Source organism: Tachypleus tridentatus, chromosome 12 (assembly GCF_004210375.1).
Source record: "Tachypleus tridentatus isolate NWPU-2018 chromosome 12, ASM421037v1, whole genome shotgun sequence".
Lineage (NCBI taxonomy): Eukaryota > Metazoa > Arthropoda > Merostomata > Xiphosura > Limulidae > Tachypleus > Tachypleus tridentatus.
This window is the reverse complement of record NC_134836.1, coordinates 134744288-134771253: the sequence shown is the minus strand read 5'-3', so window position 1 is coordinate 134771253 and position 26966 is coordinate 134744288. Positions and strand designations below refer to the sequence as shown.

Here is a 26966-nt window from a genome sequence, read left to right as displayed (position 1 = left end):
GTAATAAATAAATAAAAGAAAAATTACAATGGATAAATTATTCTGAAATATGAACTGCATTCTTAATTTCATGATATGTGATCAGGATGAAAGAAAAAATTATCTCTGATATTACAGAGCATTTAAACTTACTGTTTGGAAATTTTCTGGACTGTCACCATGTGTACGTTTCACATGAACTTTGAGGTTACCCTTTTGAGTGAATCCCATTGGACACAAAGGACACTTAAATGGCCTTTCCCCTGTATGTTTAATCATATGTATATGCAGGGCATTCTTTTGGTTAAAAGCTTTTTTGCACTTTTCACACACAAATGGTCTTTCTCCTGTATGAATCCTTTGGTGGCGTTGTAGCTGACTGGGCTTAGCAAAGGCCTTCTCACACTGCTCACACTGGTGAGGAGTGACCCTAGTTCTGTTAGCTTGAGGATTATGAGTCAGTCTATGATCCTTAAGATGGCTAGCTCGTTTAAAAGGTTTATGACACTCAGGGCACACATGAGTTCTCTCAGGGTCATCTTCGGTAGGACTTATGTTGAGAAGTTGAACACCTCCAGCCACGAGAGTGGAACTGTCATTTAAGCTCACTAATGATTCACCTATATTAACACCACTGTCTGTGACATTTACCTCATTAGCAAGGTTCAACACAGCCGTCCGAGACATTTCTTCATCATCTTCCTCAAGATCGATCTCACTAGTCTCACCAATTTCCTGATCTTCATTACCACTGTTCTCAGCAACGGATGAAGCTCCAAGAGATATGTCATTTCTCGTCAAGCCCCCACTATTAGAAACTGACATAGAGGTGTTACATTGGTCTGTTGTTAGACACTGTTCCTGAGACACAAAGCTCGTCATAGGTTGAATTATGACATTAGGATTCACCGTGATAGTTCCAGATGCAGTGGGATCAGTTAATAATGTCGTGTCAGATGCTGATTCGGAAACACCAAGTGACTGAGTTAGTAAGTGTGGACTGATGGCGATATTTACATTACCTTGTTGTTGCAGCTGCTGAAAAAGGCTAGCATCTATTTGTACAGTCTGAGACAGCAAAGATGGATCGATTCCAGTGATATGTATGCTTTGGTGACCTAAAATGTTTGGGGTTAGCTGTAACTCGATACCCTCAACCCCCTGAACAACCTCTGCATTCATTCCAACAGCAAGGTTCCCCAAGTCTTCTGTGGACAGGCTTATGTTTGGGGGATGTTCATCTTGTTGATTGTTTTCTGGTATATTGGTGGAAAGCAGGTATGTAGACAACTCGCTATCATCTCCAGTTTCAACAGTTTTCTGTCTACGGTGGTTTTGAACTTTAAAGTGACTAGCAATGTGGCTCTTCCTATGTCCTGAGGTTCGAAAACGCAGCTCACAGTGGGGACACTGAAATGGCTTTGCTCCTATGTATCAAACAATAAGAAAAAAAAATTAAATATATTAAAAAATATCACACAATTAAGTACTAAATAAACACCAGCATTTGATTTTCACTCTCCTAAAATGTTCATAAATCTAAAATAACACTACAGATACTATTCAACTAAACTTCAGAACATTGTGAGACACATAACATTACTAATACCAATGTTCAGAACATTTAAACATACATATTCTAAACAACAAAACACCAAATAATACACCAGAATAATACACCCTTATACATTCAGTACAACACACAACACCCAAATCGCATGTTGATACTAAAATATACACCTTTATATATTCTGTATAACACCAAAATCAAATGTTTGCACTAAAATAATACACCCCTATATATTCTGTTCAACACTAAAACACCCAAATCACATGTTCTTAGTACAATAATACACCAATATATTTTCTGTACAATAACAAAACAATCAAATCAAATGTTCGTACTAAAATAATAAACCCCTATATTTTCTTTACAATAATAAAACATCCAAATCACATGGTAGAACTGAAATAATACACTCCTATACATTCAGTACAACACACAACACCCAAATCGCATGTTGATACTAAAATATACACCTTTATATATTCTGTATAACACCAAAATCAAATGTTTGCACTAAAATAATACACCCCTATATATTCTGTTCAACACTAAAGCACCCAAATTACATGTTGGTAGTACGATAATACACCAATATATTTTCTATACAATAACAAAACACTCAAATCAAATATTCATACTAAAATAATACACCCCTACATATTTTGTTTAACACCAAAACAACCAAATCACATATTGGTACTAAAATAATACACACCTACATATTTTGTACAACAAAACAATGCCCAAATCAGAGGTTGGTACTAAAAATACATCTTTATGTATTCTGAACAAGACCAAAACACCCAAATAATATGTTGGTTCTAAAATAATATGCTACTATATATCCTATATAACACCAAAACACTCAAATCAGATGTTAGTAATTAAAATAACACACCCCTATATATTCTGTACAACACCAAAACTTGCAAGTTGGTACTAAAATAGTAATAAACCCCTATATAATCTATACTAAACCAAAACACCCAAATCACATCTCAGTACTTAAATAATACACATTCTGTACAACAAAACATCCAAATCATCTTAGTACTTAAATAATTCACCCCTACATATTCTGTACAACAAAACATCCAAATTACATCTTAGTACTTAAATAATTCACCCCTACATATTCTGTACAACAAAACAGTCCTATCACATGTTAATAGTAATATAATATACACCTACATATTCTGTACAAAACCAAAACACCCAAATCACATGTTGGGAGTAAAATAATACACGCCTACATATTCTGTACAACACCAAAATACCCAAGGCTCATGTTTATACTAAATAAGTACTAAAGTTTACCTGTATGTATTCTCATATATAAGTTTACAAGTACTAAAGTTTACCTGTATGTATTCTCATGTGCACTTTTAAGCTTCCTTTGGTAGCAAAATAAGAATTACACACATGACATCGAAAACGCTTGCCACCCTGGTGGGTCTTCATGTGACTATCAAGTGTAGATTTGACGGTGAAACTTCTGCCACACAACCCACAGCAGAAAGGTTTTTCTCCAGTATGTGTACGAATATGTCGTATGAGATCACTGAGTTTTTTAAAACTTTTTGGGCAGTCCTTACACTGATTTTGATACTTGGGGAGATTTTTTAGTATTTCATTCTTATCCTAAAAAAAAAAAAAGACATCTATTTCTATTTACCTGTTGTTTTGGAAATCATAAAAACCTGAAGTGATCTGAACAAAAGTTTTCCAAACTATTCAGCTACCACATCATACAATATTAAATCTCAAATATAATATGAGACACTTTTACCAAGTCTGCACTACTAGTGGAAACATACACAAATAAGAAAACTTCTTGTTAAAAACAAAATGTAAATATCATTATTATTTATTATAGATTTGGCTTCACATGCCTTTCTTAGAGAGCACCATTTATGGATATCTTCCAAAAGAGTTTCAAAAAACCTGAAAAATAAAATATGAAATTACATGACTTTGTCTTCATGGAGACAGTATACACTGTACCTGTTTTCATACAAAGTGGTTAAACAGACACTGTACCTGTTTTCATACAAAGTGGTGAAACAAACACTGTACCTGGTTACATAGAAAGTGGTGATACAAACACTGTACCTGGTTTCATACAAAGTGGTTAAACAGACACTATACCTGGTTACATACAAAGTGGTGATACAAACACTGTACCTGGTTTCATACAAAGTGGTGAAACAGACACTTTACCTGTTTTCATACAAAGTGGTTAAACAGACACTGTACCTGTTTTCATACAAAGTGGTGAAACAGACACTGTACCTGTTTTCATACAAAGTGGTGAAACAAAAATTTTCCATGTTTTCATACAAAGTGGTTAAACAGACACTGTACCTGGTTTCATACAGTGGTGAAAAAGACACTGTACCTGGTTTCATACAGTGGTGAAACAGACACTGTACCTGTTTTCATACAAAGTGGTTAAACAGACACTGTACCTGTTTTCATACAAAGTGGTGAAACAGACACTGCACCTGTTTTCATACAAAGTGGTGAAACAGACACTGCACCTGTTTTCATACAAAGTGGTTAAACAGACACTGTACCTGATTACATACAAAGTGGTGATACAAACACTGTACCTGGTTTCATACAAAGTGGTGAAACAGACACTGTACCTGGTTTCATACAAAGTGGTTAAACAGACACTGTACCTGTTTTCATACAAAGTGGTTAAACAGACACTGTACCTGTTTTCATACAAAGTGGTGAAACAGACACTGTACCTGTTTTCATACAAAGTGGTTAAACAGACACTGTACCTGGTTTCATACAGTGGTGAAAAAGACACTGTACCTGGTTCCATACAAAGTGGTTAAACAGACACTGTACCTGTTTTCATACAAAGTGGTGAAACAGACACTGCACCTGTTTTCATACAAAGTGGTGAAACAGACACTGCACCTGTTTTCATACAAAGTGGTGAAACAGACACTGCACCTGTTTTCATACAAAGTGGTTAAACAGACACTGTACCTGGTTACATACAAAGTGGTGATACAAACACTGTACCTGGTTTCATACAAAGTGGTGAAACAGACACTGTACCTGGTTTCACACAGAGTGGTTAAACAGACACTGTACCTGTTTTCATACAAAGTGGTTAAACAGACACTGTACCTGGTTTCATACAGTGGTGAAACAGACACTATACCTGGTTCCATACAAAGTGGTTAAACAGACACTGTACCTGGTTTCATACAAAGTGGTGAAACAGACACTGTACCTGGTTTCATACAGTGGTTAAACAGACACTGTACCTGTTTTCATACAAAGTGGTTAAACAGACACTGTACCTGTTTTCATACAAAGTGGTGAAACAGACACTGTACCTGTTTTCATACAAAGTGGTGAAACAGACACTGTACCTGTTTTCATACAAAGTGGTGAAACAGACACTGTACCTGTTTTCATACAAAGTGGTTAAACAGACACTGTACCTGTTTTCATACAAAGTGGTGAAACAGACACTGCACCTGTTTTCATACAAAGTGGTGAAACAGACACTGCACCTGTTTTCATACAAAGTGGTTAAACAGACACTATACCTGGTTCCATACAAAGTGGTGAAACAGACACTGTAGCTGGTTTTATATAAAGTGGTTAAATAATTTTGTTCTGAGAATGTAAAAAAAATGAAGACATTTAAAACTCCCCCACCTCTTGGATCATTATAAATTTTCAACTACCAAATCCAACCTTAAGACATTTTTACTGGCCTTGATTTCACTGATGCGGTTCTTCTCAGCAGCAGATGCGACAAAAACTTTTTCCGAGACAGAATTCAGTTCATCTGGATTTTGCTGGGCCACAGCTTCAACTTGTTCATCTGATAATCTTATCACAGTGCTGCGTGACTTCTTCACCTTCGATGGATTTTCATCTCCATCTTGAAAGATATGAGACAGTTATCAACACAAAAATATGAGAGTTTTCAGAAGAAAAATATGAAACAGTTATCAGAACAAAAATATGAAACAGTTATCAGAACAAAAATAAGAGACAGTTATCAGAACAAAAATAAGAGACAGTTATCAACACAAAAATATGAGAGTTTTCAGAACAAAAATATGAAACAGTTATCAACACAAAAATATGAGACAATTATCAACACAAAAATATGAGACAGTTATCAACACAAAAATATGAGACAGTTATCAACACAAAAATATGAGACAGTTATCAACACAAAAATATGAGACAATTATCAACACAAAAATATGAGACAGTTATCAGAACAAAAATATGAGACAGTTATCAGAACAAAAATATGAGACAGTTATCAGAACAAAAATAAGAGACAGTTATCAGACCAAAAATATGAGAATTATCAGAACAAAAATATGAGACAGTTACGAGAACAAAAATATGAGACAGTTATCAACACAAAAATATGAGTTTTAAGATCTAAAATATGAGACAGTTATTAGAACAAAAATATGAGACAATTATCAGAACAGGAAATCTGAAGCATGTTAGTGAATAAAGTAGTTTTGATTATCAATAAACTTTTCTTAGTGATCAGTGATGTCGAATTGCATACATAAAACAGTTATCAACACGAAAATATGAGACAGTTATCAACACAAAAATATGAGTTTTAAGATCTAAAATATGAGACAGTTATTAGAACAAAAATATGAGACAATTATCAGAACAGGAAATCTGAAGCATGTTAGTGAATAAAGTAGTTTTGATTATCAATAAACTTTTCTTAGTGATCAGTGATGTCGAATTGCATACATAAAACAGTTATCAACACGAAAATATGAGACAGTTATCAACACAAAAATATGAGTTTTAAGATCTAAAATATGAGACAGTTATTAGAACAAAAATATGAGACAATTATCAGAACAGGAAATCTGAAGCATGTTAGTGAATAAAGTAGTTTTGATTATCAATAAACTTTTCTTAGTGATCAGTGATGTCGAATTGCATACATAAAACTTTTCTTAGATTACATTTACTTTTCTTAGATTACATTTACTGGGAAAAAATCTATTTCTTACAAGTATTATAAAAATGTTGATTTTTACTTTGTATGTTAAATTTCAGAGTGTGATATATCTTCTTCAAAACCATGGTTAAATACCTTTATCTCTTGAAATACCCCACATATAGTAAATTGCATTTCCAATATGTATCAATCATAATGACAATTAGTTAACAAATGCTCTAATCAACTCCTTAACATTTTTAAGAGTAACCTTTACTTTTTTGAAATGCTTTAAAAATTTTCACATACAATGTTTCATTACTATAAGGTGTTTCAATATCTTTAATTCAAATACATGTACCACTGAGGTCTGAATGTCAAGCAAGACATATGTGATATTAAGACTCTTCAACAGTGGATGAAATTCACTATTGATACATCAACAAAACCAGTGGAAAAGAAAAGCCACACTTCCTGTGGAAGTACAGTAGAGATCAAAATAATCACTTTCTCTGAAGCCAAAGTACTAAAGAAAACCTATGATTATGTGAACCTATACACAAACACACATCAATTACAGTAAAATAATACATTTCTAAATATGTTTACATATTTTCTTATTTGCTAAACCACAATCATACCTCTATGATTCTTATTAAAATAGAAAATGTTTTATATTCTAACACTACAGCTTTACCTTCTGTGTGCACTTGATGAATCTTTAAATGCTTCCACAAAGGGCCTAGAGTGACAAAGGTCACCAAACAGTATGGACAGCGATGAGAATGGCCATCACTATGAACGGTCATGTGTCGGGTGAGCGACCCATTAGTAGTGAATGCTGCATTACAAACATCACATTTGAAATCCCGAACACCAGAGTGAGTTCGAATGTGAGCTTTCAAACTTCCCATTGAAGCAAACATACCAGCACAGTGGGAACATCGGAATGGCTTCTCTCCAGTGTGAGTACGGATGTGTTGTTTTAAATGGCTAGACTTTTTGAAAGCTTTATTACAGTACATGTAAGTGCAGCTACAGAAATAAAGAAACAATTTTCAGATAAAATCATAGAAAAAAACAGTAAAAAGTACAATTGTGAATCTCTGTATATGACCTGTATGTACAAGAAAAAATGTAACAAATTAGGATTTACTTTTTTATAACATGACCTTGAATAGAAAATGTACAGATTATTTAACTTTAATATTTCAAAATGTATCTAAAAAACATAAGTTTAATTCTTCTTAATTCTTGACAAAAGTTTTATCTCTTATCTATTTTACTTTAAATTTAAAAAAACAACATTGCCCAAAGGAGAAACAGTCTATTTTAACTCTCTTTTCAATTGTATACGTATTTCCTAGTTTATACAGCAAACACTAATTAGACTTATACAAAAGGGTAGTTCTCACAAACTTTCTTTCAAATTTATTCTGGCCTAAGTTCAAGGATAGTTAAAGTATTGTTGTGTCTGTTCATATAAGATCTTTATGAAAAGTGTTACTTCATCTTCAAAATATCTACGACATAAGATCTTTATGAAAAGTGTTACTTCATCTTCAAAATATCTACGATATAAGATCTTTATGAAAAGTGTTACTTCATCTTCAAAATATCTACGATATAAGATCTTTATGAAAAGTGTTACTTCATCTTCAAAATATCTACGATATAAGATCTTTATGAAAAGTGTTACTCTTCCTTGATATTTAAAACTACTTCTACATCTTTGAAAACCTCACGTATTAGATATTTACCTGAACCTTCTAGATCCATCCTTGGGGTTAGCCTCTGTTCTATCTATTTAAAACTATTTTTATATCTTTCAAAACCTTATGTATTAGATATTTACAGAACATTTTAGGGGTTAGCCTCTGTTCTACCTATTTAAAACTATTTTTATATCTTTGAAAACCTTATGTATTAGATATTTACCAAAACATTCTAGATCCATCCTCTGTTCTACCTATTTAAAATTACTTCTACATCTTTGAAAACCTTATGTATTAGATATTTACCAAAACCCTCTTGATCCATCTTTGGGGTTAGCCTCTGTTCTACTTCCTTCAGAAACAACTTCATTGTCTAAGGTAGCAGGATCTAGGGACAGCAGACCTGGATCGTTTGTACCTGTAGGTTCCTCAGAGTCTTCTTGGTTAACAGCATCTGACAAGACACTTACCATGCTTGTGGTAGCCAGAGGCTCTGACCCTAGAGCTGAGGCTGTAGTAACAAAGCTGGTGCCTAGAGCTCCAACATCAAGACCATCAGTCTAACAGTAAGAAATAACATGTACTTATTGTAACTTTAATTGATTGTAATCATAATGTAGTCATTACTTACAATAGGTCACTCTTCACTGTCAACCATGCTGTATTTACTACTTCAAGTAGGTCACTAGTCACTATTTACCATGTTGTATTTATTACTTCTAGTAGGTCACTAGTCACTGTTAGCCATGCTGTATTTTCTACTTCTAGTAGGTCACTAGTCACTGTTAACCATGCTGTATTTTCTATTTCTAGTAGGTCACTAGTCACTGTTAACCATGCTGTATTTTCTATTTCTAGTAGGTCACTAGTCACTGTTAACCATGCTGTATTTTCTACTTCTAGTAGGTCATTCTTGTCACTGTTAACCATGATGTATTATTACTTCTACTATGTCATTCTTGTCAGTGTTAACCATGCTGTATTTATTACTTCTATCATGTGGCTGTGGCCCTTTTATTGTATCAAACTATAGTAGTGATACATGATACAGTTAAAATGTGTCATGCTATTGCCTACTTTGTACGTTAAACTAGTACAATCATGATACAGTCCAACTCTCTGGTTTGTTAACCTACAGCTTTATGATATCTTTAGATACACTGTTGTTATACTATTGCTACATATACAATATATAGGATAAAAGATGTTCTAAGTACCTGTAATGAAAACTGATTTTGTGTAAAAGCAGTGGTAGAAAGTTCCCCAAACGTTTGAGAGAAAAGGGAATTCTGAGCTTGGTCTAATCCTGGAGTCTGTGAACGGTCAAGGTCAGTTGTTGTTAGGCCTTGTTGATTTTCAAAAACCTGTTGGATTATACTCTATTGAAACTGATGTGGACCCTTTCATAATTAAGAAGCATACATTGTGAGATGTTTATTATTAGTAAAAAAATTTCAAAATACATATCACATATAAAGTATTAAAGGAAAATACTTCATCTATATATAAAAATAGACACGTTGAAAACAACTACTCTCACTATATATTATACAAGTAACATACAACAACAACATGAAGTAAACTGATGTAATTACAAGTTGTATTATATTTTCTGGCTCTTGATAAAAATTAAAGCTTTCATAATTCTTCCAGAAGAAAAGAAAATTATGAATTTATCTTCACTGTTATCAGTCAACAGATAATAACAGGCCCTCTCCCTTGTGGTCCTTGGTCAATGTTAATTAATATCCATACAAATAATCACAGGCCCTCTCCCTTGTGGTCCTTGGCCAATGTTAATTAATATCCATACAGATAATCACAGGCCCTCTCCCTTGTGATCCTTGGCCAATGTTAATTAATATCCATACAGATAATCACAGGCCCTCTCCCTTGTGGTCCTTGGCCAATGTTAATTAATATCCATACAGATAATCACAGGCCCTCTCCCTTGTGGTCCTTGGCCAATGTTAATTAATATCCATACAAATAATCACAGGCCCTCTCCCTTGTGGTCCTTGGCCAATGTTAATTAATATCCATACAAATAATCACAGACTCTCTCTCCCAAGTGGTCCTTAGCCAATGTTAATTAATAACCATACAAGTATATACAAATAATCTCAACCCCCCAGACACTTATAATTCTAGGCTAGTACAAATATATGGGGTTCATGGTGAGTCTGAAGCCACCAATCAAATCACAAACAAGAGATCAGAGAGAATAAATGAGTGATTTATGAGAATTACAGTAGAGTACTTAGATAAATGGAAAATGTGATAGTTTCAGTCTTTAAGACCACTAGTGGGTTAACATGTAGCATAACAGGCAAGGATGTGAGAATAAAACAAGTCGAAAGCTTCAAATATCTTGGATATACTATAACATCAAATGCAAAGAGTGACACAGAAATAAAGAAAAGAATTGCAATGTCCAAGGATACTTTCAATAAAATGAAGTCCATATTCACAAACAGGAACATAACAAATGTCACTAAAATTAACACCTTGAAATCATATGTATGTTCTGTTCTCTTATATGGCTATGAGAGCTGGACACTGAACAAAGATACAGAGAAGAGATTAGAAGCTGCTGAAATGTGGTTCCTTAGAAGGATGCTAAAAAATCATGGACTGAAAGAAAAACAAATGTGGAAGTCATGGAACTGGCAGGATACAAAAGGTCCCTCATGAAAACTATAAGAAAGAGACAAATGGAATTTCTATGACACATCTGTAGGAAGAATGGGATAGAGAAACAGATGCTATGTGGAAAAATAGAAGGGAGGAAAAGCAGAGGGTGTCAAAGAACTAAATATATCGATAGCCTCAATAACTATGTCACCAAGAACTCAATGAGCAACATCGAGTTGATAAGGAGGATTGACAACAGAGAAGTCTGGCATGCCATGGTCGTCGATGTCTGCCACAGATTTGACACATGAAGAAGAAGAAGTGGGTTAAATCTTTAGTTTTAATACCCATACCATCTGTCTTGTGATACATATTCATGAGTTCAATCTTGATATTAAAAAGTGTAAAAATTAAATTATAACAAGGAAAATCAGCACCAAAAATGGGGTTGTGTGACACCTGGAATGCTGAAAGAAACCAATAAGTCTCAATCCTCTGTCTAGAACAATCAATGGGCTACAGATTCAACTGTAGTGGACTGATATTACATATATATGTAAAAATGGTTGGTATGGGTAAAGAAAGCACTATCATACAATAATAAAAAAGAAATTATAAGAAGTCATATAAACAGACAGGATTAATTAAGAAATTTCACTAGAGGATACAGCTTGTACCGTTCTGTACACACTACGTGATTCACCCACAAGTTTCACTGTTCAATACAGTTTGTACCATTCTGTACACACTACATGATTCATCTACAAGTTTCACTGTTCAATACAGCTTGTACCATTCTGTACACACATGATTCACACACAAGTTTCACTAGTAGATACAGCTTGTACCATTCTGTACACACTACATGATTCACCTACAAGTTTCACTTGTAGATACAGCTTGTAGCATTCTGTAAACACTACATGATTCATATAAGTTTCACTAGTAGATACAGCTTATACCTTTCTGTACACATGATTCATATACAAGTTTCACTGGTAGATACAGCTTGTAGCATTCTGTAAACACTACATGATTCATATAAGTTTCACTAGTAGATACAGCTTATACCTTTCTGTACACACTACATGATTCACCTACAAGTTTCACTTGTAGATACAGCTTGTACCATTCTGTAAACACTACATGATTCATATAAGTTTCACTAGTAGATACAGCTTATACCATTCTGTACACACTACATGATTCATATACAAGTTTCACTGGTAGATACAGCTTATACCATTCTGTACACACTACATGATTCGTATACAAGTTTCACTAGTAGATACAGCTTATACCATTCTGTACACACTACATGATTCCTATACAAGTTTCACTAGTAGATACAGCTATGTACCATTCTGTACACACTACATGATTTGTATACAAGTTTCACTAGTAGATACAGCTTGTACCATTCTGTACACACTACATGATTCATATACAAGTTTCACTAGTACATACAGCTTGTACCATTCTGTACACACTACATGATTTGTATACAAGTTTCACTAGTAGATACAGCTTGTACCATTCTGTACACACTACATGATTCATATACAAGTTTCACTAGTAGATACAGCTTGTACCATTCTGTACACACTACATGATTCACATACAAGTTTTACTAGTAGATACAGCTTTTACTATTCTGTACACACTACATGATTCATATACAAGTTTCACTAGTACATACAGCTTGTACCATTCTGTGCACATTACATGATTCGTATACAAGTTTCACTAGTAGATACAGCTTGTACCATTCTGTACACACTACATGATTCACATACAAGTTTTACTAGTAGATACAGCTTTTACTATTCTGTACACACTACATGATTCATATACAAGTTTCACTAGTACATACAGCTTGTACCATTCTGTGCACATTACATGATTTGTATACAAGTTTCACTAGTAGATACAGCTTGTACCATTCTGTACACACTACATGATTCGTATACAAGTTTCACTAGTAGATACAGCTTGTACCATTCTGTACACACTACATGATTCGTATACAAGTTTCACTAGTAGATACAGCTTGTACCATTCTGTACACACTACATGATTCGTATACAAGTTTCACTAGAAGATACAGCTTGTACCATTCTCTACACACTACATGATTCGTATACAAGTTTCACTTGTAGATACAGCTTGTACCATTCTATACACACTACATGATTCACATACAAGTTTTAGTAGTAGATACAGCTTGTACCATTCTGTACACACTACATGATTCGCATACAAGTTTCACTAGTAGATACTGCCTACTTTTTAAATACAATTTACAAGAAAGTTAAAGAAATTTTGAAAAGGTTCACAAGAATAAAAAATACTCCAATCACTGTTTCTATGTGCAATTAATACTAACACACACTAGTTACTACTGTGTAAAACCTAAATATAGGCTGACCATCTATCATACACTAATGAGCTCATTTCAAGGCACGTACCTGTGTAAAGTCGTGAACTTCAAGTGGTACTTCAGGAGCTAGAGATTGTTGTATGAGACCAGCTGCTGTTTGCCCTTCAGCTGTTGTTATTGTTGTCAGATTACTGACATTTGTTGTTATAACACTATGCTCCTCTTCTGTGCACTCCAATCCACCTCCATTTTCTGACACCACAGCCAAAGTGACAGCAGAGATGTCTCCTTGTGCAAGCTCCTGTCGGTGAATTTTCATGTGCTTTCTACAGTTCACTGACGTTTTAAAAGTCTTCTGACAATAGGGACACATGAAAGGTCTCACATCACTGTGAATGCACATGTGACGTTTCAAGGATCCATTGGTTGTGAAAGTTGCATTACATATCTCACACCTGAAAGCCTTCACCCCAGAATGGGATCTTATGTGGTACTTTAAAACTCCACTGGACACAAAGGATCGCTTACACTGTAAACATTTGTATGGTTTTTCCCCTGTATGTGACCGAATGTGCTGCTTCAAATGGCTTGACTTTTTGAAACCTCTTGTGCACACTTCACATTTGTAAGGCCTATCAATCGAGTTTCCTTCTGTTTCTGAATAGGCCCGAGAAGGTTGTTGGATAAACCCACTATCTGTAATGAAAATTGGTTCTTGTAATGGAATGTCTTGAAATTGATCAGTGGTTTTTGACTGAGATTTAGACACACGCCTAGCTTTTCGTTGAGAGTTACTTCGAAAATGAGAAAGTACATGACTCTTTCTGTGACCAGATGTTCGAAACTTTTTGTGGCAGTGAGGGCAATTGAATGGCTTAGCACCTGTATGTAATCTCAAGTGAACTCTCAGGCTGCCAGCTGTAGCAAAATAGTTGTCACATACCTCACATAAAAACTCCTTCACACCCGTATGCGTACGAAGATGAGCTGTAAGTGTACTTTTTACAGCAAAGGCACGGAAGCAATGACTACATTTATAAGGTTTTTCTTGGGTATGAATACGAATGTGTCTCACCAGATCACTGGGCTTTTTAAATTCTTTACTACAATACATACACTGGTGCCATCGCACACCTCCTACCTTGCGAATTACGTGTTTTTTTAAGATTCCTGTAGCTGTATCAGCCACACTCATTACAAGAGCCATGCTTCTTTTGGAGCTGCTTACTTCACCATCATCATTTATTTTGTCTTTGGCCTCATTTATTTTTTTAGTTTCCTGATCACAAGATGTCACTACAGTACCACCACTTTTTAAACCAGTCACTGCCACACCACTGTCTTCCAATGCTTGCTGTAGGATATCAGCACTCACTTTACTGTTCTGAGCAATCTCTTGGATTTGCTGATGAGTGTGTTCACGATCACTGTTGGTTTGTCGAGATAGCTCTAGCAGCTGCAGGATAACCTTATCTACATCTCTTCTCTCTGGTCCCTCTGAATCTTCCTTCGAGTTTTCTTTTTCAGAAAGGAGACTTTCACTATATGTAACTTCACCAGAATGCATTCTGCTCATGTGGGCATTCAGGCTGCCAAGTTTTCGAAAGACACAGCTACATTCATCACACTGATAGAGTGATGTTCCTTCATCTTTTGAGAATGTGTGCACTCGCTGAATGTGAGCTCTCAAATTCCCTCGCTGAGAAAAAGCTGCTGGACAAAACTCACAATGGTATGGTCGTTCTCCACTGTGTTTTGTCATGTGGATCTGTAGTGCTCCCTTCTGATTAAAGGCTTTGTCACACTTATCACATTTATATGGTCTTTCTCCTGCAGAAAAAAACAGTTTAATAACTGTTAACATTTAAAACTATGAATAAACAAAAATTGTCAAAATAACCTGATAGATTTGTGATAAAACAGTTTAACAAACAAGCAATAAACCAGTCAGAATAACCTGACACATTTGTTAAAAGTTTAACAGACAAATAATAAGCATGTCTGAGTAACCTAACACCTTTGTAATAATAATTCATACTAGTTCCTAAAACAATGTATTTAAACTCACAAAAAACTAATTTGTAAACATAAAAATTAAGTATTTAAACATAAGGCAAGAAATTGAAACATAATAGAACCTGTTTCTAAAAATAAAACATGTTTAAATATAATGCAAAACATAAAAACACCACATAACCAGTTTGTCAACATAAAACATGATGTTTTTTAAACATAATACAGCCAGTTTGTCAACACAAAAAAGATGTTTAAACATAATACAAACTAATTTATATACAAGACATTAAACATTCCCATGAACTAGATGTTAACATTAGACAAGATGTGGACAAATAAATACTAGCTTTTAAAAATAAACATGATAAGTTAACAAAATACAAACTAGTTTGTAAATAAAACATGTAAGATAGCAAAACTAATGGATCAAAACTGACTTAAAACTAATTCAATACATAAAATCTATTTATCTAATTCATAAAACATCACAACAAAATCATCTTTGGCTAAAAAACATCAAAAAAATGACAAATATAGGCAATAGTGGACATAAACCCAAATTACTTGTGTGAATAGAAATATTAACTGACCATTACATGTGATGAAAGTGTACATACAATCTACACCAAGTGCAAAGATATCAGTTCACTTACTATTACATTATTAGTGCACTGTACAATCTATAACTTCCTGTTTAGATATGGATATTACTGACCAGTACAAGATGAGTTAACACATACAATCTATATTACTTGTGTAGATACAGATATTGCTGACCAGTATATGATGAGTTAACACATACAATCTATATTACCTGTGGAAATACAGATATAACTGACCACTACATACTACCTGTGGAGATACAGATATAACTGACTACTACATAATACCTGTGTGGATACAGGTATTACTGACCACTACATACTACCTGTATGGATACAGATATTACTGACCACTACATATTATCTGTATGGATATGGATATTTCTCATCACTGCATATTACCTGTATGGATACAGATATTACTGACCACTACATATTACCTGTATGGATAGATATTACTGACCACTACATATTACCTGTTTGGATAGATATTACTGACCACAACATATTACCTGTATGGATATAGATATTACCGACCACTACATTTACCTGTATGGATATGGATATAACTGACCACAACATATTACCTGTATGGATACGGATGTGCCTCACCAGCTGACTTGGTTTCTGGAACAGCTTACTACAAGTATGACACTTGTGTGGAAAGGTGGAGCGGTCTATATTCCTCTTATAGTTCCGGTGAGCTAATGATGCTCTAAGAAATAACAAAATCTAAAACATATCTAGTGATAAATCAGATATTTTAGTAAGAAAGTAGTGAAAATATATGTCAGAATTAACCTTGTCCATGTGGTCCCTCATAAAACATAATATGAGAATAATTTAAAACCAACATTACTATCTTCTTTATTTTATAATGTATCTTCATGTGGTCCCTCATGAAACATAATATGAGAATAATTTGAAACCAACATTACTATCTTCTTTATTTTATAATGTATCTTCATGTGGTCCCTCATGAAACATAATATAAGAATAATTTAAAACCAACATTACTATCTTCTTTATTTTATAATGTATCTTCATGCGGTCCCTCATGAAACATAATATGAGAATAATTTGAAACCAACATTACTATCTTCTTTATTTTATAATGTATCTTCATGTGGTATCTCATTAAACATAACCTGATAATAGTTTTAAAGCAACATTAATATCTTCTTACTTTATTTTATAATGTATCTTCATGTGGTCCCTCATTAAACATAACCTGATAATAGTTTTAAAGCAACATTAATATCTTCTTACTTTATTTTATAATGTATCTTCATGTGGTATCTCATTAAACATAACCTGATAATAGTTTTAAAGCAACATTAATATCTTCTTACTTTATTTTATAATGTATCTTCATGTGGTCCCTCATTAAATATAACCTGATAATAGTTTTAAAGCAACATTAATATCTTCATACTTTATTTTATAATGTATCGTTATCTGGTCCCTCATTAAACATAACCTGATAATAGTTTTAGAGCAACATTAATATCTTCTTACTTTATTTTATAATGTATCTTCATGTGGTCCCTCATTAAACATAACCTGATAATAGTTTTAGAGCAACATTAATATCTTCTTACTTTATTTTATAATGTATCGTTATGTGGTCCCTCATTAAACATAACCTGATAATAGTTTTAAAGCAACATTAATATCTTCTTACTTTATTTTATAATGTATATTCATGTGGTCCCTCATTAAACATAACCTGATAATAGTTTTAAAGCAACATTAATATCTTCTTACTTTATTTTATAATGTATATTCATGTGGTCCCTCATTAAACATAACCTGATAATAGTTTTAAAGCAACATTAATATCTTCTTACTTTATTTTATAATGTATCTTCATGTGGTCCCTCATTAAACATAACCTGATAATAGTTTTAAAGCAACATTAATATCTTCTTACTTTATTTTATAATGTATCTTCATGTGGTCCCTCAAGTTCGATGCTCTGTTAAACTTCTGGGTACAGTGTTTACAACAGTACACCCTGTCTTGAACTTCTTCCTTGTGGTGTTTGGTATGTTGGTCCAACTGCATCTGTGAATATCAACAATATACTTTCTAAACACAATCATAAGAAAATAAAATAAAATGGAAGTGAAAAGAAATCACATTTTAACACTATAATATAAAGGTAAAAAGAAATAACACTATAGTAAAAGATATTGTACACCTTACCACTGTAATACAAGAATAAACTGAAGTGAAACTACATTACAAGCAACATTTTGAATATAACATCAAGATAAATAAATTAACTTTGTATTCAAGGTAAACTTAACAAACAAACAAAAATACTGACAGTTTAAATTCCCTGTCCCCAAAAGAACTAGATATAACCGGGGGTGCTCAGAACGATACTTTCTCTTCGCCCCACTCTTGATTTGAGAATTAAAATGAGTGACCCAAGGGGAAAAAAAAATTATAAGTCAAAATAAAAATAAAATATGAAGTGAAAGAAATGAAAAAAACATGAAAAGATAAAAAAATGATAAAACATTTAGAATTAAAAAAAAATCCATGCAGAGACAAATGATAATAAAGTCATGATAGTAAGCAAGCTAAAATAAGCAAAAAACCAACAACGAGAACCCAACATGCATGAATATCACAAAATCAATGGTCGATATATGACTTAGGGTCATTCAGGGCAATGTAAATCTATAAATCCAATTTCAGATGTGGGGGGTAAACTTAACATGACAATTACAGGCCAATATATAGTGCACCTTAAATTCTGTTTAATGAAGAAAACTCTAAATATACAGTAGTGAAAGATATATCATTGGTGAGTATCTCCTATTATTTTATTAACTTGCTTATTTACAGATAAAATTAAAACTTTAAATATAAAAATCATAAGGTGAACAGTAAAGCACACAAACCTGAGTACTAAATTCATCTCCACACTCAGAACAAATAAGGTTTTCTTCCTTCTCGTGAAGCATGACATGAGCTTTAAGACTAGCCACTCGAGAGAACTTCTTTCCACATTCTGGACAAGTTGGGTCAGAAGTGCAGTGTGTAGCCTGATGAAGTTGCAGATTACTCTCGATGTTAAAAGATGCGTCACACTGATCACATCGGTGGGGTTTGTCCTCAGCATGCTTTTTTAAATGTCTTTGTAATCTGTTCCATTTTGGAAACTCCTTATCACATTTTTCACACTTGAATGGACCCTTTTTTAAAATTAGTCATCAGAAGACGTGACATTATATAAGATAGTGACAAAATACAGATATATGTAAGTGACATGTTTTATATCAATTGTTAGTTCTCATATGTGTAAGCAACTTGTTTTACATTAATTGTTAGTTCTGATTATGTAAGTAACTTGTTTAACATTAATTGTTAGTTCTGATACATGTAACTTGTTTTACATTAATTCTTAGTTCTGATATATGTAAGTAACTTGTTTTACGTTAATTGTCAGTTCCGATACGCGTAAGTAACTTGTTTCGTGTTAATTGTTAGTTCTCATATGTGTAAGTAACTTGTTTTCCATTAATTGTTACTTCTGATATATACATGTAACTTGTTTTCTATTAATTGTTAGTTCTGGTATATACATGTAGCATGTTTTCTATTAATTATTAGTTCTGATATATATATACAACTTGTTTTCTATTAATTGTTAGTTCTGGTATATACATGTAGCATGTTTTCTATTAATTATTAGTTCTGATATATACATGTAACTTGTTTTATATTAATTGTTAGTTCTGATATATACATGTAACTTGTTTTATATTAATTTAGTTCTGATATATACATGTAACTTGTTTTATATTAATTTAGTTCTGATATATACACGTAACTTGTTTTATATTAATTGCTATTTCTGATATATACATGTAACTTGTTTTATATTAATTTAGTTCTGATATATACATGTAACTTGTTTTCTATTAATTGCTAGTTCTGATATATACATGTAACTTGTTTTCTATTAAATGTTAGTTCTGATATATACATGCAACTTGTTTTATATTAATTGTTAGTTCTGATATATACATGTAACTTGTTTTATATTAATTTAGTTCTGATATATACATGTAACTTGTTTTATATTAATTGCTAGTTCTGATATATACATGTAACTTGTTTTATATTAATTTAGTTCTGATATATACACGTAACTTGTTTTATATTAATTTTAATTCTGACATGTGTATGTAACTTCTTTGATATTAACTGTTAGTTGTGATATATATATATGCAACATGTTTTGTATTAAATATTTTCTGTGCTAACAGCGATTACATGAGAAGTGTAAGTATACAGTGTTTCTTTGTTTACTGTGTTATCTATTTATACTCCATTATACCTGAATTTACCTACATTACACCATTGTTAACTGTACACACTTGTGAGATCCTAATGAAACTAAGAAAGTTAAACAAAAATTTATGAACAGAAGAAATGGCATTTATTTCATCCAACAGTGCAGAAAGGAGAAACTAATCCCTAATTTTGTGAAGATAAAACTATCCAAGAGTTTTAATCGGTGTGCAAACATTATTCATAATTTGCAGATAAAAAGTACTAAAAGTCATGGTTAACCTGAAGATGACCTAGAAAGGTTGAAACATTGTTTTCTGCTTTATTAGTAAAAGTGTTAATACACATACCAGCAATCCTGAGATATATTTTAAATATAAACATTTGTGGGAAACATTTTATAAGAGGCATATATTAATTTCATGAAGAATAACAAATATTACCTTTCCAATTGGAGGTCTAATTTCCTCCATTTCAAGAGCAATTTGTTTAGGATATTTATTTCCAGATTGACAATCAACAGTTGCCCTAATAGTATCAGTGACATCTGTATCCGGTTCTTCTAAAACATCAGTTGAGTTTGTTATTGCTTCTTCCTGAGTTGTAAACTGCAGCAGTCCTCCACCATCAAACACAGGGTGTGCCACCCCCTGATTTAACAATGCAACTTGGCTTGGATCTAGGAAAATTCCAGTCCCATCTGCATTTGTAGCAATGATCAGTCCATGGGTTCCTGCAGCTCCTAGTATTGTACCATCCCTAAGGATGGGTAGGTTAATTAGGGTCTGTGGTGCTCCCACAGAAGTAAGGACCGGCACTGTTACCACAGGCAAGCTCTCAGCTGTAGAAAACACAGAACTGTCATCTGCAGCATTTTCAACCATGGAGATCTCTGGAATGTTGTTGACAATACTTGCTTCCATTCTGAAATAGGAAAGTTAAGCCTACACTAAATTTTAGTTTAAAGTATAATTTATACACTTTTGACTTAACAGGAGACAAAAGCTTGGACAGAAATTTCTCTCTCTAAAACTCATAAAATAGTTTGCATAACTGCAATTTGAGATTTTAATTAGGATTATTTTACAATGTTATTGAAAATAAACATACAGATGAGTAGTAATACATCCTAAGGAAGGATTTGGACCTGCCACTAATTCAAAAAAAAGTTAAGGAAATAATAAACGATTAGGTAAAGAAAACAATATTAGAATTATAATATTTAATTGTTTTCTGGTGTCAGTTATTCTTGTATTCCTGTGTGAAAAGGGGTCTGACTTATCTGTGATGTGTCAAATGTTGAAGATAGCCACAAAGGATCTTTTCTTCCAAAACTGTATGATCAATTTAAAACCTACCATACGTACTTGACAGTGCCCTATACATTAGTAAGACTGTCATGTATTCTCTCTCTCTCTAGCCCTTCAGTGAACAGTACTTATTATAACATAAATTCTTGGGTCACTCCTGATTCTAAAAGTCACCTATATAAAAATGGAAAAACGTTCTTGATGGTAGAAGAAAGTATTAGTTATAATTTACCAATGGAAATGACAGGTAAAAGCCAAAGGAAGGTGCAAGGAATCAACAAACAAACGATTGCAGCATCTCAGGCTCTCTGATATCCATTCTTATACTTGATTATAACTTAATCGCTATAAGTCATTTAACTAGCTACAAGTCCATTTTCATACCTGGTTGTAACATAAGAACCTAGTACCAGTGACATTTATAGTAGCCACAAGTCCATTCTTATACTTGGTTATAACTCAAGGACCAAATAGCTATACAAGTAATTTAACTAGCTACTACTTTCTTTTCATACTTGATTAGAACATAAGAACCTAGTACCAGTTACATTTACACAAGCAGTTACAAGTCTATTCTTAAACTTAGCTAGAACTAAATAATCCAGTAACTATATCATTTATGCTATAAATCCTTTATTCTACATGGCTGAAACTTAAGAACCTAGTATGTACAACATTTATACAAGTAGTTTCAAGTCTTCAGTAGTTTGAATTGTTAAAAAATGACTTATTAATAAACAGTAGTGGGTTAGTCCTTTAGCTTGGTTGTGTATTGCTTCATGTGTGATAAGTCTTGGGTACAAATCAGATAAGAAAAACAAAAATATATATGTATACTGTGAAAAAATAAATTACAATAAGTCCCCTTTTACACCTGGTTACAAGTTAGAGATAGCTACAAATTCACCATTGTACCTGACAGAAAAAAACCCTTAAAATTCTAGGAGCTGTATCATTTACCCAAATAAATAAAAATTCACTTATATAACACAGTTACAACTTAATATCATGATTAATTATAACCTGTATATATGCAGGTCAAAATTCACTGGTATACAGCCCATGTTCAAGTTTGTTATTTCTAATGTTATACATATTATTGTTGACCAATTTTTATACGATTAAATAACATCTGAAATATATTCTTTGTTTAAAGAAAGTAATCATGATATATTTTTTTAATTCCAAAACATACCAAACTGCTAAATAAATGCACTGATATGTTAAATGAACATTAGGGAGTGTTTACAACACACACACTCAAAAAATACTAAACAAAAACATACTAAGATGGTAATCAGACATACAAATATACTGATTAGGAATACAACAGTATGCTAGTAATTAAACAGACCCACATACACACGAAAACACTAACCAGAAGTAGCCAATATATTAACCAAATGTGCATCAGTATGGTAGTCACAGAGACATACATACTGATGTTATTATATCAACCACAGAAACTATATGCTGTTGTAAGCTATGTTTTCAATGTTGTTATTTGTTTGCAAGAAGGTGCATTTGACATCAGGAATGTTCTTTGTACATTAGATGGTAGATTTTAGGTCAGTAAAGGGATAACTGAGAAGAGAGAAAATACTTTCTAAAATCGATTGAAATAAATCATTTTAAACTCAAAAATGTTTCACGTACTCTGAAAAAAAAAAGTCCATATTTACTTACTTACTTTACATTATTCTTAGTTTAAAATCTCTAACATATACGTACTAGTTTGCTGTTATTTAATTTCATTTCTATTTTTTATTTTATATATATTAGTCAACAATTCTTATAACTACTATAAACTTCACACAAAACTAAATCTGACACAACTCTAGATTACACTATGTAACAAAATTTTTACTTTTCCTTGTTCCTGAGCAGAAAGTGTTATTTCCAAATTGCTTATGCCTAAAGTAAATGGAAAAGACCTATTTTTCTCTTCAAACTTCACTTTTGTGACTTGGGTAATGAAATTTTCAAATTTACCCATTTTCCAGAACATTCCAGGTAGATTCAGTGCTGATAGAGAATTTTCTCGAACTTACAAGAATTTTAAAGAACTTTCTAGAATGTTGTAGAAGAGGAGATAGATGTTGAAGATCCAGATTTCAGAGGTGCAGTTGGTGAGAAAAACCCATACTACCCTAACCAAAGAGACCTCAATGACTTGATCTGAGATCTTGGTCCAACAAAGTCCAATGCCGAGCTTTGACAACTAGGCTCAAGGAGTGGGATTTGTTAGATGAAAATGTGCAAGTTGCAAGTCAGAGGAAGCATCACCAACATTTTTCAAGCTTATTCACTCGTCAAGATGGGCTCTGCTTCTGCCACAAAGTAAATGGTCTGTGCGAGGCAATTAGAATTGCCTGTAACCCAAACGAGTAGTAACTCACTGATAGCTCATCCAGAAGCTGTGCTGCTCCACAATGGGAATATGTCCCCATCTCTTCCCCTGGCTCATTCAGTGCACCTCAAAGAGAAATACAACAGCATCAAGACTTTGCTAGAAGCCTTGAAGTGTGATGTGTATGGCTGGGAGGTTATCGGAAACTTAGAATGGTGACATTACTGATGGATCTCCAAGGAAGCTTTACCAAGTCTCCCTGTTATCTTTACCTTTGGGACAGCAGAGAAACTACAGCACACTACAACAGGAATCACTGGCCACAATGGACAGAATTCTCTGTGGGGAGGCATAATGTCAAGTGTGAGCCACTAGTGAACCTCCAGAAGATGTTGTTCCCATCACTGCACATAAAATTGGGTCTGATGAAACAATTTGTCACAGCTCTTGATAAGGAGTCTGCAGTCTTCAAGTACCTTTGAGACTTCTTCCCTAAGCTGTCTGAAGCAGAGGTCAAAGCTGGTGTCTTCGTTCGACCACATATAAAAAAGATCTTAGAGTGCACAGAATTCCCTAAGAAGCTCAGTAGGAAGGAAGAAAAAGCTTGGGGCAGCTTTGTCACAGTGGTTCGAGGTTTCTTGGGCAATCACAAGGCCAAAAATTATGTGGAATTGGTTGAGGCTCTGGTGAAGAATTACAGCAAAATGGGCTGCAGGATGTCACTAAAAGTCCATATCGTTGACACTCATCTTGATAAGTTCAAGGAGAACATGAGAGCATACTCAGAGGATACATCTGATTTATGTGACATTGACTTCAAAGCCTATACATTTCATCACACTCATTAAACATAATACCTTATTCTTTTAATGAAGAACAGTCAACTATTCGAAAGTGCTTGAGTTTTGGGTTTCATTTTGTAAACATATTCATCAGTACTCAATACAGCTTCACTCAAAACTTTTTTCTTTAAGAACAATACTACTCAAATCCCTTTAAATCAAACATTCTAGTTTACTGTCATATTGCACTTCACACCTGCAACACTGTTCACAAAACAAAAATTGAAGAGATTTGACACAGTTCATAAAACAAAAACTGAAGAGATTTGGCACTGTTCATAAAACAAAAACTGAAGAGATTTGACAGTGTTCATCCAATAAAAACTGAAGAGATTTGACAGTGTTCATCCAATAAAAAGTGAAGAGATTTAACAGTGTTCATAAATTAAAGACAGAAGAAATTCAACAATGCTCTTGAACTAAAAACTCATGATATTCAACAGTGTTCATCAAATATAAACTGAAGCAATTCAACAGTGTTCATCAACTAAATACTGAAGCAATTCAACAGTGTTCATCAACTAAAAACTGAAGAGATTCAACAGACCATATCAACTAAAAACTGAAGAGAATCAACAGGTTTCATAAATTGAAAATTGATGACATATAACATTGTTCATCAAACAAAACCTTAAAAAAATTAAGATTACCAACTACAAACTGAATAGATTCAACACTGCTCTCCAAGTAAAACTTAAGACATTCAACAGTGTTCATCAACTGAAAAATGACAAGATTAGTCTTCAAGAACCACACTAAAATAACTCAACAGTGCTCATCAACTAAAAACTGAAGATTCAACAGTGTTTATCAAATAAAAACTAAATAGATTCAACAGTGCTCTTGAACTAAATCTCAAAATATTCAACAGTGTTTATTAATTAAAAACTAAAAAGATTCAACGGTGTTCATTAATAAAAACTGAAGCAATTAAACAGTGTTCACCAACAAAAACTGAAGCAATTCAATAGTTTTCATCAACTAAAAACTGAAAAAATTCAACAGTGCTCATCAAATAAGCATGAATAGACTCAACAGACCTCATCAACTAAAAACTGAAGAGAATCAACATTGTACATAAATTAACAACTGAAGACACTTATCTTTCTTCATCAAACAAAAATTGAAGAAATTTCACAATGTTCATAAATTGAAAACTGAAGAAGTTGGTTCGTTGGTTGATTTAGTGTTTTATGGCACAAAGTAGCTTGGCTATCTGTGCCAAACATCTGGTAAAAAGTTAAAAGTAAATTTAGAAAAATTCATAAAAGGAAATTAAGGTAAAACAAAACAAGTTTAAAAAACACACAAATAGCATAAAACCAATATTTGCATCTTGTCTACAACAGTAAGAGAAAACCTACAGTAATTAAAGTTGTAAAGGACTTTCTGTAATTATCATACATTGCCAGGACGACTAACAGGTAAGTACAAAAACCACCTTCAATCACATGAAGTTGACCTCTCCAGTCTTGATTTCGAGCTATTTGACATTATGGCCACTTTCAAAAAGTGATAAAAATTTTAAAAGGCTTGTAACAAAATTTTAATAATAACTCCCCAGAATGACTAACGGGTAGTTCAAACAGTGGCATTAGTCACCTGACGTTGGCCTTTCCAGTCCTGGTTTCGAGTTATTTAATGTTATGACCAATTTCTAATTTCAAATCGAACTAGATGAACTGCGAGTTTTAAAAGGGAGCCACGTTAAAAATGTGTAATGTATACATTAAAAAATGCAAATTGCATTAAAAAGATTAATAGCCTTGAAAAAAGTAAAAACATTACCAAGGTGAACAATGTCACCATAACCAATGACACTGTCTAACGTTATGCATAAACCTTGGAACAGAACATGTTTAAAATGATGCTGCTGTTGAGAGTTGTAACAACAAGTAAAATGTGGCTTATTGTGATCTGAGTGTTACACAAACTACACACTGGTGCATCAGTTCCAGAAAAAAGAAAATGATGAGCTAAAAAACTGTGACCAATGTGTAGTCTAGTTAGAACAACTTCCTCTTTCCAATCCTTACAGTTGCAAGATGGCCAAATACCAATATAGGATTTTATTTGGAAAAGTTTGTTTTCGTGTTGCTCACTCCAAGTTGACTGCCAGCTAGCATGGAACTGAGCCTCGAATACAGGACCATAGTCCATATATGGAACAGGCAAAGTGGTGATAGTACCAGAGTAGATAGATTTTGCTGCAGCATTAGCGAGCCCATTCCCACATGTACCAACATGGTCTGGTATCCAGAAAAACTGGATAGAAGTAGATGTTAAAGAGA

The 26966-nt window shown here is 33.2% G+C and overlaps 1 protein-coding gene across 9 annotated transcripts in view; it reads right to left on the bottom strand.

The window, feature by feature from the left end:
• Positions 1-26966, bottom strand: part of LOC143234762 (zinc finger protein 236-like) — a 64687-nt gene that overhangs the window by 26245 nt on the left and 11476 nt on the right. For 7 of the 9 annotated variants that reach the window (XR_013018793.1, XR_013018792.1, XM_076472348.1 and 4 more), the window contains exons 2-12: positions 20617-21097; positions 18778-19071; positions 17796-17929; positions 16450-16577; positions 13333-15074; positions 9448-9594; positions 8537-8790; positions 7213-7550; positions 5296-5465; positions 2908-3187; positions 133-1406 (exon numbers count right to left, since the gene is read on the bottom strand). Coding sequence is in view for 7 of the 9 variants with exons in the window: in XM_076472348.1 (XP_076328463.1) it covers positions 133-1406; positions 2908-3187; positions 5296-5465; positions 7213-7550; positions 8537-8790; positions 9448-9594; positions 13333-15074; positions 16450-16577; positions 17796-17929; positions 18778-19071; positions 20617-21096 (5241 nt within the window). In the remaining 2 variants the exon portion in view is untranslated. Of the gene's footprint in view, positions 1-132; positions 1407-2907; positions 3188-5295; positions 5466-7212; positions 7551-8536; positions 8791-9447; positions 9595-13332; positions 15075-16449; positions 16578-16728; positions 16756-17048; positions 17143-17795; positions 17930-18777; positions 19072-20616; positions 21098-26966 lie in introns of those variants that run through there. The other 2 variants (XM_076472350.1, XM_076472351.1) reach the window with 2 other exon arrangements.